Source organism: Notothenia rossii (genome assembly GCF_949606895.1).
Source record: "Notothenia rossii genome assembly, chromosome: 8".
Taxonomy (NCBI): Eukaryota; Metazoa; Chordata; class Actinopteri; order Perciformes; family Nototheniidae; genus Notothenia; species Notothenia rossii.
The window spans coordinates 81,022,236-81,042,235 of NC_136906.1; the positions used below are offsets into that span (position 1 = coordinate 81,022,236).

The 20,000-nt window shown below is 41.5% G+C and overlaps 2 protein-coding genes across 3 annotated transcripts in view; both read left to right on the forward strand.

Moving 5' to 3' along the window:
* LOC307016992 (heterogeneous nuclear ribonucleoprotein Q-like) overlaps nucleotides 1-7,259 on the forward strand; it is a 144,781-nt gene extending 137,522 nt beyond the window's left edge. The window contains exons 2-4 of the mRNA XM_079646408.1: nucleotides 68-191; nucleotides 4,071-4,651; nucleotides 6,189-7,259. Of these exons, the coding sequence (XP_079502534.1) occupies nucleotides 82-191; nucleotides 4,071-4,651; nucleotides 6,189-6,214 (717 nt within the window). The 5' untranslated portion in view covers nucleotides 68-81 and the 3' untranslated portion in view covers nucleotides 6,215-7,259. The remainder of the gene's footprint in view (nucleotides 1-67; nucleotides 192-4,070; nucleotides 4,652-6,188) is intronic.
* Nucleotides 7,260-11,086: 3,827 nt separating this feature from the next.
* Nucleotides 11,087-20,000, forward strand: part of LOC307016982 (sorting nexin-14-like) — a 40,889-nt gene continuing 31,975 nt past the window's right edge. For both annotated transcript variants that reach the window (XM_079646394.1, XM_079646395.1), the window contains exons 1-8: nucleotides 11,087-11,283; nucleotides 12,328-12,480; nucleotides 12,934-13,054; nucleotides 13,920-13,993; nucleotides 14,307-14,385; nucleotides 15,828-15,871; nucleotides 17,517-17,604; nucleotides 17,771-17,855. In XM_079646394.1, the coding sequence (XP_079502520.1) occupies nucleotides 12,344-12,480; nucleotides 12,934-13,054; nucleotides 13,920-13,993; nucleotides 14,307-14,385; nucleotides 15,828-15,871; nucleotides 17,517-17,604; nucleotides 17,771-17,855 (628 nt within the window). In that variant the 5' untranslated portion in view covers nucleotides 11,087-11,283; nucleotides 12,328-12,343. The remainder of the gene's footprint in view (nucleotides 11,284-12,327; nucleotides 12,481-12,933; nucleotides 13,055-13,919; nucleotides 13,994-14,306; nucleotides 14,386-15,827; nucleotides 15,872-17,516; nucleotides 17,605-17,770; nucleotides 17,856-20,000) is intronic.

The following is a 20,000-nucleotide window of genomic DNA, read 5'->3' on the forward strand; positions in this document are numbered from 1 at the left end:
CTTGATCTCGTTGATGACCCTAACCACTTTGAGGAAATGTGAACAGTGTGTGTGACTCGTTCCCCTCAGGCGCTGGAGGAGATGAACGGGAAGGAGATGGAGGGCGAGCGGATCGAGATTGTTTTCGCCAAACCTCCGGATCAGAAGAGGAAGGAACGCAAAGCCCAGAGGCAAGCAGCCAAAACCGTCATGTAAGAGTGCAAGTCAACGCCTCTTTACAAGATCCAATCATATGGAGCTATTTCAGGGTCATACGTTTTGATCATTCAAAAAAATACAATCTATTTGAAAGTTACACGGATGTATTCAAACCAAAAATAAGAATTTGAAATCAGTTTTCAGGTTGAATATTATTTTTGATTCAGTTCAGCAATTTTTTAGAATAAAATATTTATTTTCAGATTTCTCTTTTATACATAATTTGATATTTGAATCCTTATTTTTATTCAGTTGCAGATTTTTCGTTTTCAGATTCAAAACAATTATTTTTTCGGTTTCAAATCTTCTTTTTTCAGCTTTCAGACTTTTGGCCCTGATGTTGCTTGGGGGGGGCGGGGCTTACCAAAGAGTAGTTTGTCATCCTGAGTGACAGCCCTCCCTCTGTCATGTTGCCTTCATGGATGTTAGGTAGCGCGAGAAATATAACTCAATACTTTCTACACACAATGCTCCCGTGATTGGTGGGAAACAAAACTGATACCAGCATCAAAGTTCCTTTAAGCGAGCTGTTGAGCATCGGAGTGGCAACAATCAAGGTATAAGAGCAATAAACTGCTAGAATGTGAAATCACGTATCCGCAATCAAGCGTTGTCCTTTCCCACTCCCACGTTGCTCCATGAACGCAGCATAGCATTGGCTTGGTTTTTGCGATCAGAATCAGATTACCTTTATTAGTCCCACAGGGGATACATTTACATTGTTACAGCAGACAAGAGCCAAAGACAGCTTAATGTTACCTAAAGCATGCGTACAAAAAGTATTAAAAAAAAGAAATTATAATTTAGTTTTAAAGTTACACATTTTACATAATACACACCCTGTAACAGTTGTGCGGATTTAGCAGCCAGGTATATATTGCACAGTTTTTAACGGCATATATATATATTGCACATATTGCACATAGTTGGTATTTATCAACAAGAGGTGTTATAGTCTGTGTTGATTTGTGCGGGGTCTACTAGGGGCTGTGCTGGTTGTATAGTCTTCATGCAGGAAGGACCTGCGGTATCTCTCCGTGAGACAGCGGGGGGAGTGCGTCAGGTCCACCAGAACAACCTGCTGGCTCGTTGCGGATACGTGATTTCCCATTCTAGCAGTTTATTGCTCTTATACCTTGATTGTTGCAACTACGATGCTCAACAGCTCGCTTAAAGGAACTGTGACGCTGGTATCACTTTTGTTTCCCACCAATCACGGGAGCATTGTGTGTAGAAAGTGTTGAGTTATATTTCTCGCGCTACCTCTGTCAACATGACAGAGGGAGGCCTGTCACTCAGGATGCCAAACTACTCTTTGGTAAGCCCCGCCCCCCCAAGCAACATCAGGGCCAAAAGTTTGAAAGCGAGAAAAAAAGATCTGAAAGTGAAAAACGATCTGAAGGTGAAAAGCAATGTGAAACCGGAAAAAACAAGATTTGAAACTGAAAAAATAATTGTTTTGAATCTGAAAACGAAAAAACTGAAACTGAAAAAAATAAGGATTCAAATATCAAAATATGTAAAAAAGTGAAATCTGAAAATAAATATTATATTCAAAAAAATACTTATTTTTATTTTGAATACATCACTTTGTATTTTTCGAAGTTCAGGATAAAAACTTGAACTTTCAAATAAATTGTGTTTTATTGAACGATCAAAACCTGACCCTGAAATAGCGCCATACAAAAAGAACCACTTTCGTGATCCCAATTTGGCAAATTCTTGAGTTGCAACAGCTTAAAAAGACAAGGCTTTGCACAATAGAAAACACAGAGGCTTAGAATTGTATTTCTATTTGAGATGTTTACATTTTGGATTGTTTATTTCATGTCTCTCTCTCTCTCTCTCTCTCTCTCTCTCTCTCTCTCTCTCTTCTCTCTCTCTCTCTCTCTCTCTCTCTCTCTCTCTCGCTGCACAGTACCTCGCTCATTACACGGCCAGATACTAAACAAACTAACGACTCGACTCCCCATATTAATTGAAATAATTGTATTGACTTAAAAATGATCGTGTTTCTCCCGCTGGAAGTCGAACTGTCCGAGACCCTTCACAGTTTCTGATCCACTAACAAGTCCTTAAACTCTGCAGAGCCCATACCGTGTTCCTGTTAGTGTTTACTTCCTCTCTGCCTTCCTCTGGTGGGCTATCTGACGTCCAGCGCTGAGTCTTCAATCAGAATCGAGTTTACAACTAAGCCGTGTAATAGATACATATAAACTAGGGGTCTATAAAACTATTAGATTTCTTGGGGTCACAATTCGATTCACAAACGATTCTTGATTCGAAATAGCTCAGGAGTCCGACCTGTGAGGGAGGAAGAGCGGACAGAGTGAAGAGGATTTCCTGTTGTGGTTCCCTGGATGCTGCATAACGTAAAGTTCCATTAGGGATACTCCATACTGCGACAGAGGTTGGGCTAGACTTTTCGCTGCCCGTCCTCTTGACGGCCAGGATCGTAATATTTCCGTCAAAATCCATTATTACCCGTTGTTCTGTACACAACTCTGCTGGGGGGGAGCACACTCGTGAACTGTCAACCGCGGGAGGGGAGGAACGCACATTCGTGAACTGTTAGCGCCGGTGTTATGCATGCCCACTGCACCTCGCGGGAGCGCGCCACGGCGTAAAGCAAAAACTCAGACATTTCAATGATCTGTTCGGCAGTTAGGTCTGGAAACCATATCACTTCCATGCATAACACCGGAGCCTCGCTGCGGGGAAGCTTTGGTGCTGTTCTGAGTTTGTTCTAATCCGTCAAAATGATGGACTGCTTTCAGATTTGTCCGACATTGTTAAAAAAAATCGTCATAGACGGAAAATATTCGGTTAACGCGACCTCTGCCCTGCGATAGGAAAAAATACAGGAGTTGAAGAAACGGCATTTTTTTTTCTTTTTTCGCAAACCATCCTTTCTTGAACTTTAATGATACAATTGGTATCTTTCTAACGATATTTAACCGGATGAAGGATTTTAGTCACGGACGTCTGGATCTTAAGTTATCAGAGCAACGAGCTGAGCTAGCTCGGTTAGCAGCGCGGAACTGGAGAAACACATGAAACGACTTTATTCAGTGTTTTTACCTTTAATCACCGTCTGTTTGCTTTGGAGATTTGATTGTGATCGGTGGTTTGCTGTCACTCACTCAAGAACCCCTGACATGAGAGTTTTCCTTTTATAGCAAGCAGCAAAAGAATTGTAACATGACGTGTTTGAGTTAATTTGCCCACTTAAAGGTAGGGTAGGTAAGAATGGAGAAACCAGCTCGAGTGGCTAGAATTTGAAAATACACAGCTGGAACAAAAACTGCCACTTCCTTCAGACTTCCTCACAGAGCCCCTCCCCCAACACACACGAACGCGCACGAGATGAGTTTGTGCACAGATGGAAGGCTGACAGGCAGGTAGGCCATCCAGTTACTTTAGCCGGGCCGGCTCAGATGATTGGTCGTGCTTTTTACAGAACTAGGGCTTCCACAGATGATATTTCTTTATGGATTTTTTGTCAAAGCATTTCAGATATTCATTGCTATCGGGATGTTAAGAGCATTCCATGGAATATAACAGCAAGTGTATCTCGAGCCGGTTTAACAAACTTACCTACTCCATATCGTACGTCCTAATTTCTTTCTTTTTAAAAAAAACTCTTTTTAAATCGCACTTCCTGCTAAGCAAATATCGCGCATCTCGCAATTATCGTCACGACACGATATATCGTGCAGCCCTAGTGCCATGATAGCGGAACATCACGGAGCTCACACGTTGCGGGCAAGACTGAAAAACGGGAATCGATTCTTGGAATATCCTGAATCGGCAGAGATTTTTTTTTTTTTTGCGCGCCCCTAATATAAACAATGTTCTCTGTGTCTCTCCAGGTACGACGATTATTACTACTACCCTCCCCCGTCCCACATGCCTCCCCCGGGCCGAGGTCGGGGTCGAGGAGGGAACCGTGGCGGCGGTGGCTATTCTAACTACCCGCCCGACTACTACGGCGGCTACGATGACTACTACGACTACTACGGCTACGACTACCACAACTACCGCGGCGGCTACGAGGACCCGTACTACGGCGGTGGCGGCGGCTACGAGGACTTCCAGGCGCCAAATCGCGGACGAGGGGGCGGCGGCAGCAGGGGCCCCAGAGGAGGAGGCTCTTCTCCGGGCAGAGGAAGAGGCGTCGGGCCCCCTAGAGGACGAGGAGGTGGAGGAGGAGGATTCTCCCCGAGAGGAATGGGACGCGGAGGACGAGGATCACGAGGAGGAGGAGGAGGTCTGCAGCCGAGAGGGCGAGGAGGGGTACGTGGTGCTCGGGGTGGCCGCGGTGGAAATGTAGGAGGAAAACGTAAAGCTGATGGGTACAACCAGCCCGATTCCAAGCGGCGCCAAACCAATAATCAGAACTGGGGCTCTCAACCCATTGCTCAGCAACCGCTCCAAGGCGGAGATCATTCTGGTAACTATTCCGGTTACAAATCCGACAACCAGGAATTTTATCAGGATTCCTTCGGGCAGCAGTGGAAGTAAAAGTAAAAAAAAAAAAAAGTAGGGCTACGATTTATTACGTTATTGTCAGATCAAGTCTGATATTTGTTTCCTTGCAGCTCCACTCGCAACATCTCAAACAAAGGACAGATATTAAGGAACATTTAACATTATTACAATCCCTGAAAAAACAAAAACACACCTTGAAGACCCTCTAATGTTTCGACCCGGGCTTTGATTACAAAGTCCGTGTTTCTGTCTTCTTTATTTAGAGACGTGATCTGATTGGCCCTCACTCCCTGCCTTTTTGTTTTTCCACCCCAAAAAAATTGGTGATTTTATGAATGATCTTTTTGTACATATTTGAATAATCCGCTTGGACTCAAACCGTAGTCTCACTCCAACTTGTTTCTGGCGAACTGGTTTTTCCTTTTTATTTTATTTCATCGTTTTAAAAAAAGATTTTCCGTAACAACGTTTGAAACCTTTTAGATGCGGATATGTGCTCGAGCTGTTTGGCTTGTAGCTTTATGTTTATGTTTTTAGAGATTCTGGTTTTAATGTTAAGTAGCTAACAGCAACAAAGCATAATGTCTCCTAAACATGTATTTAAAACAAATGAAAATACAATTTGTATTGTCACAAAGTAATGTCTTGTTATTGAAAGAAGGAAAAAAAAAAAAAAAAAGGACCCTCGCAGTCCCATTTTTTGGCTTTTACATTTTGGCTTGTATTCTTTGCTGTTTGTCTGCTTTAATAAACATACACAAAAACTTCAAATTGTGTTGCAAATTCATGTTTCGGCAAATTCTCTCTTCAAATTGCCTTCAAATTTTTAGGGAAATGGACTAAAGGTTTGCCAACGCTGGCTCCATGCTACAGAGTCACCTTGCATGCCTTCAAATTCAAAAGCACTTCTTCTGATAGTCTGCGGCCGTTTCTCAATGTCGAGGAGGCTCGCTCGGCAGCACATGTATGCTGGGCATTCAAACAGTCCTTCGATGACTGAGTATGCTTGAAATAGTGGCTCTGGGGCAGCTTTCCTCGACATTGAGAAACAGCCAGGGTATGTATGGTGACATACACCATCCTTATGACTTCCTCAATCTGGTGTCCTGAATTCACCGTCAGTGCTGCGTTGATAGTACGAGGGTACTCTTTCCAGTGGAGGGGAATAAAAAAAAAAAAGCACAATTAGATTTATTCCGAAGCTTTTCCCCGAAGGATCGACCTAGCTGAAGGAGACTAATCTGCATGCGGAGGGTTGATGTTGCCCTGCATGCTTTGTGCTTTTGAACCCCCCCCCTCTCCTAACCTTCCCTTCCTCTGCCTGTCTGAGCGCCTTTTCACCTGCTGCCCCTCCGAGTTAATTCAATCCGTCTCCTCCAGGCATTCTCTGCATGTCTTTAACCCTTTCAATGTGTGCCGATTCACCCTCTGTAGTGTGACATGTGATATGATCCTGTTTTCCATTCTCTAATTGCTTCCTTTTGTTACCTGGCTAGCAGGAAAGAGAGGGGGAGGCTGGTCCTGATGTGTCGCTATGAAGAAGACCCAGTGTGAGGCTCTGCTACACACTTTCTGCTACACACTGCTGCCCCCCCCCCCCCCCTCCCCACCCCACCCCCCTCCCGGAGGAAATGGTAAGGTCAACGACTCAGCGCTCCGAACGTTATCCAGCCTTTTTTCAAACGGGAGCCACGTCTCCTACAAACTGCCATGCTCCGAGATAATCAAGAACTTCCTTTTTACGAATCCCCAGAAGATGCCGTTTGAAACTAAAGAGTTGATGATGTTGAAGCGCTTCTTTTTTTTTTTTTACAGTGTGGTGTGCTTTCTTTCATGCCATCTACTAGTTACGTTGAGCTCTTAAAGGCACAGTTCACCCTGTAGTGCAGCTTATTCAATTCAGATTGTTTCGATGTGGTGTCCTCACTGACATGTCTTCCTTCTCTCCAACACAAAGGAACTACATGGCTCTCAACCTTTTGAAAAACCTCCACAGTTCTCTTTTCGGTCATTCAGAGCCACTTTCTGAAGCTCGTGCACAGACCGTGTTGTGAGCACTTTTAGTGAGTGGATTCACGCTTCAGTAGATTTCAAATAATCCGTACCTAAATATTTTAAACACGCTTCCTGCAGTTCGTTTACGGGGAAAAAACGAACAAATTACTCAGAAAAAGCTCAAAGAATATCTAACATTTAAATGAGAACAAATCTCATAATACGGAAACTCAGTATTCTCTGAGATGAAAGTGGTTATATTTGAAACATTTACGAGAAGAAAATGTTGGTATTCATTGAGATTAACGTGGTCAGTTTATTGTAAAAAAAATCATATTTTCTCCAAGATTTAATTATAGATTACTAGAAAAAATCTTCTCTAGGTTTAAAGCGGGAAATAATGTGAAAAGAACCATTAATGATATAACAGGCTAAAGAAAAGATTTAATTATAGAAGAAAAGCACGTTAAAACAGTGCAGAGTAAACCTGTGTGTTTGGGTCTTTATAACTAAGTGCATGTTCAGACTGTGTGTGTGTGTGTTTGTGTGTGTGTGTGTGTGTGTGTGGGGGGGGGGGTTCAGACTGACTGTGTGTGTGGGGGGGGTTCAGACTGACTGTGTGTGTGTGGGGGGGGTTCAGACTGACTGTGTGTGTGGGGGGTTCAGACTGACTGTGTGTGTGTGGGGTTCAGACTGACTGTGTGTGTGGGGGGGGTGTATGGGGTTCAGACTGAGTGTGTGGGTGGGTGGGGTTCAGACTGTGTGTGTGGGGTTCAGACTGTGTGTGTGGGGGGGGTGTATGGGGTTCAGACTGAGTGTGTGGGTGGGTGGGGTTCAGACTGTGTGTGTGGGGGGGGGGTGTATGGGGTTCAGACTGAGTGTGTGGGTGGGTGGGGTTCAGACTGTGTGTGTGGGGGGGGGTGTATGGGGTTCAGACTGAGTGTGTGGGGGGGGTGTATGGGGTTCAGACTGAGTGTGTGGGTGGGTGGGGTTCAGACTGTGTGTGTGGGGGGGGTGTATGGGGTTCAGACTGAGTGTGCGGGTGTATGGGGTTCAGACTGTGTGTGTGGGGGGGGGGTGTATGGGGTTCAGACTGAGTGTGCGGGTGTATGGGGTTCAGACTGTGTATGGGGTTCGGTGTGAGTGTGTGTAGGGTTCAGACTGTGTGTGTGTGTGTGTGTGTGTGTGTGTGTGTGTGTGTGTGTTTGTGTGTGTGGGGGGGGTTCAGACTGTGTGTGTGTGTGTGTGTGTGTGTGTGTTTGTGTTTGTGTGTGTGTGGGGGGGGTTCAGACTGACTGTGTGTTAAACAATTAATTGATCAGAATAGAGTTCAAATATTCACTGAGACCTAACTGACTACAAAAATATTAATTAAGAAGTGTACTCGAAAAAACTCAAATATTTCCCGAGATAAAGTGGAGAATAAATTACAACAATTTAAGCGGTGGATTTACAAGAGTTCAGATTCCACAGTTCAAATATTCTCTAAACTGAAAGTGCTCATGAAAGAGTCGTGCCATGTAGTTCCTCATGCGTTGGAGAGATCTCTTCAGCGCACCACACGCAACCAAACAATCTCAATTGAAAAATAACATTTCTAAGATCGACCTGATGACCTCCCGTTATCAGAGGAAACCCCGACACTTCAAGAGTTATAGCTCAGCTGGTCCGTTGTAGATTTCAAACAAAGCCTGGTGACGGGGAATACCCAGAAGATAGACTGAGGTTTAGACAAAGCGGCACATTTACAAGAAAAAACTGAGATATCTTTTCATTAAAATTACTTTTTTTTAAATCAGTAATCACATTTTTTTTAAAAGAACTTTTGCTCATGATTTTTATTCCAGTAAATATAAGACTTATCTTATATTTCCATGTTTTTTTTATTCTAAATTTACCCCAATTAAAGTCACATTTTATGAGATACACATCAAGGCTTTATTCAGAAAAACACACCCCATTACACAGAGAGAGAGAGAGACACACACACACACACACACACACACACACACACACACACACACACACACACACACACACACACACACACACACACACACAAAGAGAGACACAGAGACGCACACACAGAGAGAGACACACAGAGAGAGAGAGAGAGAGAGAGACACACACACACACACACACACACACACAAAGAGAGACACAGAGACACACACACAGAGAGAGAGACACAGAGAGAGAGAGAGACACACACACACACACACACACACACACACACACACACAAAGAGACACAGAGACACACACACACACATACACAGAGAGAGACACACAGAGAGAGAGACACACACACACACACACACACACACACACAGACACACACACACACACACACACACACACACACACACACACACACACACACACACACACACACACACTCAAAGAGAGACACAGAGACACACACACTGTTCTGAAGCACCAACACCCATCTACACACACACACACACACACACACACACACACACACACACACACACACACACACACACACACACACACACACACACACACCATCCCTGTCATTGTACCTCGTGTAGTCCCACAGAATATCCATGTTTCTTCTTGTAGACGTACCTCTTTGATCTGAATGTATTCTCTCCCTAACTGCTTCGTTTCCCCGCTCTGTATTTTAATTATTCTATTTGTCAGCGGCCCTAAAACTGTGTCCGATAGCGATGTCGTTTACAGACAGAAGCTGTTTTTGTAAATGTGTATTTGTTTGTAAAATGGAAACACCCTTTGTCTTCCATGATGGGAAACCTGTCCTGTGTGTTATTATTCGTACCTGTCCATGTTTGCTCAAAACATAAACTTAGAGGTAACCCTGACATGAACAAAAGCATGGTCATTCATTTCAAATAGTAGACTGATTATTATCATGCCGTATCTGTTGTTGTGACTGCTGTTAGTTCATGTGTACACGTTATACTGGAAATCAACATGTTAAGAGTTTAAAGGAGAAAATGACTAACTTTTGGGGACATACTTTGCATTTTAGGGGAAGATATTAGTTCACGGGAAGAAATCTCCTACAGATGAATGTGTCCGATCATTTCAAAGCGTGTACATTACTCCATTTTTGTAAAAACATATCAATACTTTTTGACTTGCTGTTTAGTTCCTGTGATTTGTTGACAGCAAACGAATATAGAAAAGCATTAGATTTGTCCTTTTCTGTGTTTTCCCCCTAAAGCCACAAGAAAAATCCGTTACACACAACCCTAGCTCTTCCTGGTGGGTGGTGAAAGGCATTCTGGGAGTTGTAGTCAAAATCACAGCACGAGTTAATGCATTGTTCATCCCACACATTTAGTTTGGATTTCTCCTTTAAGCTCTCTTTAATCATCATTAGTGTGTAATTGCATTTATTTGCTTTGAAATGTGTTTAAATCTAGCTTTCTTCCCGTTCAGAGAGGATTGTGCAGCTTGTTCTTTCTTTGTATTGTATTCTTACCAGGAGCCTGATTTACTTTTGTTTTTCATACTAGTGTCGACTCTGTTGGAGCTCTGAGAGTCAGGAATGATGTATTTTTTTTTGTTTTGCTAACAAGTGTGTTTGCATTCTTGCAAATGAATTGTTTTATACTGTACAGTGAGGTGCGTTAAACCTATTTTTCTAATAAAGTTATTGACTTTGATCTGGAGTTGTGTGTTTCATTCGTGTATTTGATGTCATTTTGTATACATACCTGGGTTTGAAGCAGTGGCGACTCTAGAGTCTGGGGGCCCTAGGCAAAAAGTCACTGGGGGCCCCTCGAACCAGCTTTCATCCCCATCAGTGGCGCCCCAACACACTCTTCCCCCTTTTTATACATTACTAGAAAAAACTCTAATCTTCTCTTAGATTAAAGCGGTAAATAATATGGAAAAAACCGATTAATTTATCAGAATAAGATTCAAATGATTGGCGGAAAAAACTACAATATTAATTGAGATTAAAGTGTGGAATTTAATAGAAATAAATCAGAAATTTAGAACAAAAACCTCAAATATTATGAGATTTAAGTGGAAAATATGAGAATAAATTACAAATTTAAGTGGTTGATTTACAAGAGACACGTTACCAAATATGCGGTGGAAGATGGATGGATGTGCACTTTTATTTATTTTTTATAAATATATATACAGTTTGTGCCCGTCACAAGAAATCTGTGTAGAAATAACATTGTTTTATATGTATTTATTTGAACCTAAAGGCGTTTTTTTAATGCAAAATGATATGTTGATATGATGTTCATGTATGTTCTTGAATAAAAAATAAAAATAAATAAAAACTGGTGTTTACGGAAAACAGGAAAGCTTGGCTGTGATTGGTTGTGCGTCGTCACTTGACGTTGCTCTGCGCGATTGCGTCACGGCTGTGTAAAGAGTTATGTGAAAGTGGGCGTGCTTAAATGTAAAAGAAAAACAACAGACGGGAAGTCAGTTGGGACTTTAATCCGGATAAATAACAAATAAACAGAAGGAAAACATGAAGTAAACACTTTGGAAACTTGAACCGGGGAATTATCCTGCCCGACAGCTGAAGACTTGTGGATAAAATGTGTTTTATATGAAGAAGTTCTCCTGCACTATTAAGGTAAATCTCTACTGTTAGCACGGTGAGCTAACTAGGGCTAGCTGTCGTCGAGCTACATTTAATCTGTTAAAATGTAACTCGCTTTAAGTGGTGGAAAGTAACTAAGTACATTTCCTCAAGTACTTAAGTACACTTTTGAGATGGTGTACTTTGACATGTATTTAATCTCTTTAGTTACTTCACAGAGGTGGATGAATGATGTGAAATCTAATCAAGTGTTAAATCAGACTTTAGTTCCACCTGGAGTAAATCCACCAGCTACCCTGCAGTATACAAAGTCATTCAAACTAGCTGCACCTTTACCAGCTTTGAGAACACTTTCATGATCAATCATTATAAAACATATCATATATATTATTCTGAAATGGACCAATCTGCACAACGACTACTTTTACTGTCTCTACTTTCACTATATTTTGATGAGAATACTTTTCTACTTTCACTTGAGGAACATTTTGAATGCAGGACTTTTACTGTAACAGAGTATTCCTACACTCTGGTACTTCTACTTTACTCAAGTACAAGATCTGAGTACTTCTACTTTGACTCAAGTACAAGATCTGAGTACTTCTACTTTTACTCAAGTACAAGATCTGAGTACTTCTACTTTTACTCAAGTACAAGATCTGAGTACTTCTACTTTGACTCAAGTACAAGATCTGAGTACTTCTACTTTTACTCAAGTACAAGATCTGAGTACTTCTACTTTTACTCAAGTACAAGATCTGAGTACTTCTACTTTGACTCAACTACAAGATCTGAGTACTTCTACTTTTACTCAACTACAAGATCTGAGTACTTCTACTTTGACTCAAGTACACGATCTGAGTACTTCTACTTTTACTCAACTACAAGATCTGAGTACTTCTACTTTTACTCAACTACAAGATCTGAGTACTTCTACTTTGACTCAAGTAAAAGATCTGAGTACTTCTCCCTCTTCTGGCTGTAACTCATTAAAGCAGCTTATAGTGTAATTTGAACCCTTAAATAGCGTCTGTTTCCTGGGTGTCACCGTCTGTAACGTCTCTCTTTGGTCCGCAGGTTCTTTGACGACAGGATGGCAGGTTTTTTAATGTTTTTAGAGAAAGTGAAGCTGGGTCTGAAGATAGACGTCCTGAGGGAAGTGGGACGTCAGTACCCAGTCTTCTGCTTCCTGCTGCTGTCTCTGGTGGCGCTCACACTGCTGCTAAACAGGTAGAAAACACTCACAGCATGCATGAAGTCAGTGTTTCTATTGGCTCAACAGTGCCAAGTCAGGTCTGCCCTCAGAGGGAGTCACAACAATACACTTTATTTATAAAGCACCTTTCATGCTTGACGCAGCCCAAAGTGCTTTACAGTGTGTGACAGGAAATGACAACATAATTAAAAACAGAAAGAATGATATCACTGAACCATAAAACAATAAAACATGAACAGTGAAATTACAAATTGCCGCAAATTAAAAGCCGAATTAAAAAGATAGTTCTTAAATTGACTTGAATTCCCATTGAGGTGTCTGTTCTAAGATCCAATCACTGTATTGATAAAGCACCTTTCGTGCATGATGCAGCCCAAAGAGCCCCAGGTGAAGCTCCTCCTGTACTCCATCAGTGTTCGTGAGTGTTCTTGTTTGAGTTTGAATGCGGTTTACTCGTCCCTCTCCAGGTACCTCCACGTCCTGATGGTCTTCTGGTCGTTCCTCGCTGGCGTCACCACCTTCTACTGCTCCCTCGGACCAGAGTCCCTCGTTCCAAACATCTTCTTCCCCGTGAAGCAGAGGAACAAAGTAACTCTTTAGCTGCACAGTGTGGAAAGGCCTTTTTAAACTACTGTCAACAGAAGCTATAACAGTAATGAACTCTCTGAGCTTATTGTGAGCCCATCATATGCATGTTAGCAGGTTAGCATGCACTGGAGACCCTACTAAACATTTCTATCATAAACGTTGGGGTACTCAACGTTTATGGGTTCACAGCAGGACTTAAAGGTCCCATGGCCATTTCCACTGATCATAGTTCCATCGTTGAGGTCTACTAGAATAGATTTATATTGTTCAATGTTCCAAACTCTCATTGGTTTCTCATCCAGCATCTCTGTATAGTATGTGTATTCACTCTCTGTCCTACACGCCTTGTTGGAGCTGCTGCCCCCCCCCTGTGAGCCCAGTGGCCATCTGCGAGACACAACGAAACCCAGCCCGAACACACACCCGCAGCCTGGCTGGGAGTCTGTGTGTGTGCTCACACACCGACTCACAGCCTCGCCGCGTCCCGCCGTCTCAGGGGGGAGAAATCGGCGGAGCTGAGAAAAGATTGAGTGTGTGAGGAAGTCCGCGTAACGGATGTAACGTAACGGCTCCACGGATTGGTCCATTTGGGTATGGGTCACAGAACCCAGGAAGTAAACAATGGAAAAAGAGAAATGTCCATGGAGGCGTTCTGGGGCAGCAGGTCTTCTCTGTGTTAGAGTGTTACTCCCTGCAGGGTGTACTTTGAGGGTTTGTGGCTCTGCAGACCGTTTACATGCAGAAGCTACAGAACACAAGGGGACGGGTGATAACCAGAGAAGCATGACACGGGACCTTTAAGAGCTGGTAACTAGACTATAAAGTGATTTATAAATATTAAACATGAATCCTTTGTCCTCCGCAGCGTCAGGAGCAGGAGCTGTTTCCTCTGGGTCACAGCTGCGCCGTGTGCGGGAAGGTGAAGTGCAAACGTCACCGGTACGTTGTTTTATTATTTATATATCTAGATATCTTCAAGCTTTATCTATCCAGGGAACACTTCAGAATCCGGTTTACACATACCAGCAATCTGCTTTGGTGTAAATGGTGCATTCCCAAACCCATTGAGAGGAGTAGTTAGAGGTATGAGTTCAATGAACACCTCCTCTAGTGTTTGCTGCATGCCCTAACAGACCGTCAGCCATGGACCACGCTACGGAGCATACCTGGACATTCATGATTTCTCATCTTTCTCGTGTCCTCATCCCTTCACCAAGTCGCTCTGATTTCAAAAATGTTGAATTCCCTGCAGGCCGACGCTGCTGCTGGAGAACTATCAGCCGTGGTTAGACCTGAAAGTTCCTTCAAAGGTCGACGCTTCAGCAGCAGAGGTACGTCGTTACCATTCACGTCTACAATTTGTAGAGTCTTACTTTCGTACACTACGCTCCCACTTTCTTATAATGTTATTCAACTTTCTGCCCTTTACAATATCTTTATTGTTTCGTTCTCCTACAGCAACGAAATGTATGCAAACGTGAAGCTTAGTCTTCTCAAAAACACTGGATTACATCATGCTTTGTGGCACGACAGGGTGTCCGCGGGGTCTTAAGAAGTATCACAAGTTGATAAATCCATTTAGGGAAAATTAAGGCTATTAAAAAGTAGGGATGTCCCGATCACCTTTTTTTGCTCCCGATCCGATTCCGATCATTTGATTTTGACAATTTGCCGATACCGATTTTTCCCGATCCGATCTTTATGCAATGCATTAAGAGAAATCTATGTCTATGAAAACAAGCCCCAAAGAAGCAACACATACATGATGTTGTGTCATTTGAAACCAAAACTAAGGCCTCAGGATGACTTTAAGACTTGAACATGGGCATTTTTGTTTTGTAACAATTAATAATAAAAAAAAAAGTATTTAAAAAAAAAAAAAAAAAAAAAAAAATCCCGATCCCCGATTTTTTTCTCCCGATTCCGATCTTTTGAAAATCACGTTATCGGCTCCGATCCCCGATCACGTGATCGGATCGGGACATCTCTATTAAAAAGTATTAAAGGGCATTTTCCAAGGTATTACATTTTGTAGCTTGTCTTCAATAAGTATATGAATTGTCCAAAGAGGTTGTATTCTACAGTCTGCCTGAATGTAATCATTTCGTAGGTGTGTAGTGTGATTCTGTGTAGTTTATTGATGTCATCCCGTTGGATTTGACGTCATCTGAACAGGACATCGCACGCTCACTGCTTGATAGCAGGAAGGCCCGTTTACGCCGGTTGTTAAACAACATCGTTATGGGGAAAGGGAAGTCTGCGTCCAAATGGTTGGAAGATTAGGAGGAAGGACAATCAATACTGTATATAGTCAATGTGAGGTGAAGTGTGTCGCCAAGGTAACCGGTTAGAACTCAAAGTGGCGATGAGGTCTTAAGATGTATGGAAAGGGTCTTAAAGGTTTTAAAGGGTCTTACATCTGACTTCAGGATTCCTGCATGAGATAAATAACTTTTCTACAGTGCATACTTCTCCTTAAACCGGATCAATAAACATGAAGAGGTTAATCCAGTCGTGAATCTAGGTTTTAAGTTCATATCAAGGGTCAAAAATAATATATTAAAAACTGAAAATATCTTCATTTATTGCCTAGATGACTTTGACCTAATTATAAAAAAGGAATTGTTAATCACTCGAGAAAGACGTATTGAACGTATAATTGAAAAGCATTCTTTCTCCCCTTGTAAAATGATAATCTGTCATCTGTGTCTGTAAACTTCAAAACACATCAGTTGAGATTTCTTTGTTGTCTCCTTCTCCCTTCTACCTGTAGCTGTTCGAGTTAGTTCTGGAGAACTTTGTGTACCCTTGGTACCGGTGAGTGTTTCCTTGTTTACAGAATTTTCCTCACAGACGGACGTAGAGAAGTTGTTTTAAGATTCAAAGGTTTTATCGTCACATACACTTAAGCTACAGTGTAGAAATGGACCTGAGCTCCTCCACCAATAAAATCACACTGTACAGTTTACATGTATATACTCAGTTTCATATTTAATACCCCGTCTGTCACATAATTATGTGTATTTATTACATGGCTTAGTTGAATACTCGATTCTGATTGGTCAATCCAGAACACGTGACACGTTGTTAATCCAGTACAGACCGCTGTCGTCGTTGTTAAGGACGCTCACATCTGCAGAAAGAAGTCCGGTCGATTGAACTGTATACAGTTTGACCGGGACAAGAAAGTAACGGGGCAGAAACCCTCCTTTCTACGCAGCGGTCCAGACATAGACATCAAAACATATTCAGTGTGCAGTTCCTTTGGCATTAGGGCAGGGATATCTAGATACTCCCCAAGGTTTGACATCATGAATTGTGCTACTTTTAAAGCAAGCAGCGATGTTTTCAAATCTGTAATCAAAAAGCTCCTCAAAAACGCTATTGAAGCAGTTCCTGCCGTTGCTACGTTAGTTCAAACGGTAACAACGGACTATTTTTCTTAGCGGATGCATGTCCATTTAAATCAATACAACTATTTTTTAAAAAGCATTTCAATTAATATTGGGAGTCATGTCGTTACTTTGTTGAGAATTGAATAATGTGAATTCAACATGGATATTTTCTACTTTCTTGTGTATTTCTTGTCTTTTTAATTGTGATTGTACAATGCCATGCTGCTGCAACGCACACGTTTCCCAATCTGGGACTATTTAACTATCAGGTTTCATAGAGCCAAACATATCAAGTGCTACTCAACTGGCTTTAGATCAGCCAGCCCTTTACTATCAGTGCTTTGTTAGCAGTTCTTTGTTAGTAATTCTGTCGCTCGAAGTGGAGTCGAACGAGATGAGTTTACATGGATCCTGAGATTGAAGCTCGAGCCGGTGACGAGTGATTATACAAAAATTGAGATTTTGAGCAAAAGTCATAATTTTGAGATTTTGAGAAAAAGTCAGGATTTTGAGAAAAAGTTTAGATTTTCAGAAAAAGTCAGAATCTTTTGAAAAAGTCAGAATTTTGATAAAAAGTCAGAATCTTTTGAAAAAGTCAGAATTTTGAGAAAAAGTCAGAATCTTTTGAAAAAGTCAGAATTTTGATAAAAAGTCAGAATCTTTTGAAAAAGTCAGAATTTTGATAAAAAGTCAGAATCTTTTGAAAAAGTCCGAATTTTGAGAAAAAGTCAGAATCTTTTGAAAAAATCCGAATTTTCAGAAAAAGTTTAGATTTTCAGAAAAAGTCAGAATTCTTTCAAAAAGTCAGAATTTTGAGTACTAAGTAAATCTGAGGTCACATGCTCCTCCAACAGAACATAATAAAACAGATAACATAGAGCAAGTAAATATAATATAATAGAAATAGTGCAAGAAGAGTCGATATAAGTAATTGGAATATTGATATATGCCTCCTTCTACGAGAACAGAATGTAAAATGTAATATTGTACATTGAGACTAAATTAAATACGGTTTATTACGGTGATAACTATTTGGATAAATTAAATCTCCTTCTTCCTGTTTTCAGGGACATCACGGACGACGATGCGTGTGTCGATGAACTCAGGATGACTTTTCGTTTCTTCGCCTCGGTTCTCGTCCGCCGCGCTCAGAAGGTCCGTGTCAGAATCTTCAAATGTTAGTTTTTGTGAATGAAATGTCAGATAAAGAAAAGGATGAATTCCAACAGGCCACTAGATATCATTGATTTGATTATGAAATGTTCTTTATAGTGACTTTTAATCACATAAAGGGTCTTGTACTCCGTGTGTTTGTCGGCAGGTTGATGTTCCTGCTGTGTTTGCAGACAAAGTGATGAAAGCTGGAATGAAGCACATTGAGATTATTGCAAAAGCTCATAGAAAAGGTAAGAATCTGTATTATTACGGTCTGTACTACTGTGCTATTGACCTCTGAAACGTCACAATCGACCAATCAGAATCGAGTATTTGACTAAGCCATGTAATATTAAGTGCATTTATTTATTTAATTACACTTCAAGCTAAACAAGTGATTAAGCTACTTTTACTTTCGCTTCCTATGTTCATTCAATTTTCTCTTTCTTCACATTTTTGCTTTCAATTTTGTATCTTTTATTTAAATATTTCTTATCTTGCTTTAACTTCTTACATGTATAAAATATTTCTATTTATTTATCTTTCATTCTAAACTGTCACAAAAACCAATTTCCCCCGTGATAAATAACCTTTGTGGGGATTTTTTGAAATATCAACCATGAAGATGTGTGTGGTGCGTTCAGGGACCCTCGGTAACCTCCAGCTGTTTCTGTGTGTAGTTCAGAGTGTGGTGCGTTCAGGGACCCTCATTAACTCTGATTATATCTGTGTGTAGTTCAGAGTGTCGTGCATTCAGGGACCCTCATTAACTCTGATTATATCTGTGTGTAGTTCAGAGTGTCGTGCGTTCAGAGACCCTCATTAACTCTGATTATATCTGTGTGTAGTTTAGAGTGTGGTGCGTTCAGGGACCCTCATTAACTCTGATTATTTCTGTGTGTAGTTCAGAGTGTGGTGCGTTCAGGGACCCTCATTAACTCTGATTATATCTGTGTGTAGTTCAGAGTGTGGTGCATTCAGAGACCCTCATTAACTCTGATTATATCTGTGTGTAGTTTAGAGTGTGGTGCGTTCAGGGACCCTCATTAACTCTGATTATATCTGTGTGTAGTTCAGAGTGTGGTGCGTTCAGAGACCCTCATTAACTCTGATTATATCTGTGTGTAGTTTAGAGTGTGGTGCGTTCAGGGACCTTCATTAACTCTGATTATATCTGTGTGTAGTTCAGAGTGTGGTGCGTTCAGGGACCCTCATTAACTCTGATTATATCTGTGTGTAGTTCAGAGTGTGGTGCATTCAGAGACCCTCATTAACTCAGATTATATCTGTGTGTAGTTCAGAGTGTGGTGCGTTCAGGGACCCTCATTAACTCTGATTATATCTGTGTGTAGTTTAGAGTGTGGTGCGTTCAGGGACCCTCATTAACTCTGATTATATCTGTGTGTAGTTCAGAGTGTGGTGCGTTCAGGGACCCTCATTAACTCTGATTATATCTGTGTGTAGTTCAGAGTGTGGTGCGTTCAGGGACCTTCATTAACTCTGATTATATCTGTGTGTAGTTCAGAGTGTGGTGCGTTCAGGGACCCTCATTAACTCTGATTATATCTGTGTGTAGTTCAGAGTGTGGTGCGTTCAGGGACCCTCATTAACTCTGATTATATCTGTGTGTAGTTTAGAGTGTGGTGCGTTCAGGGACCCTCATTAACTCTGATTATATCTGTGTGTAGTTCAGAGTGTGGTGCGTTCAGAGACCCTCATTAACTCTGATTATATCTGTGTGTAGTTTAGAGTGTGGTGCGTTCAGGGACCCTCATTAACTCTGATTATATCTGTGTGTAGTTCAGAGTGTGGTGCGTTCAGGGACCCTCATTAACTCTGATTATATCTGTGTGTAGTTCAGAGTGTGGTGCGTTCAGGGACCTTCATTAACTCTGATTATATCTGTGTGTAGTTCAGAGTGTGGTGCGTTCAGGGACCCTCATTAACTCTGATTATATCTGTGTGTAGTTCAGAGTGTGGTGCGTTCAGGGACCCTCATTAACTCTGATTATATCTGTGTGTAGTTCAGAGTGTGGTGCGTTCAGAGACCCTCATTAATTCTGATTATATCTGTGTGTAGTTTAGAGTGTGGTGCGTTCAGGGACCCTCATTAACTCTGATTATATCTGTGTGTAGTTCAGAGTGTGGTGCGTTCAGGGAACCTCATTAACTCTGATTATATCTGTGTGTAGTTCAGAGTGTGGTGCGTTCAGGGACCCTCATTAACTCTGATTATATCTGTGTGTAGTTCAGAGTGTGGTGCGTTCAGGGACCCTCATTAACTCTGATTATATCTGTGTGTAGTTTAGAGTGTGGTGCGTTCAGGGACCCTCATTAACTCTGATTATATCTGTGTGTAGTTCAGAGTCTGGTGCGTTCAGGGACCCTCATTAACT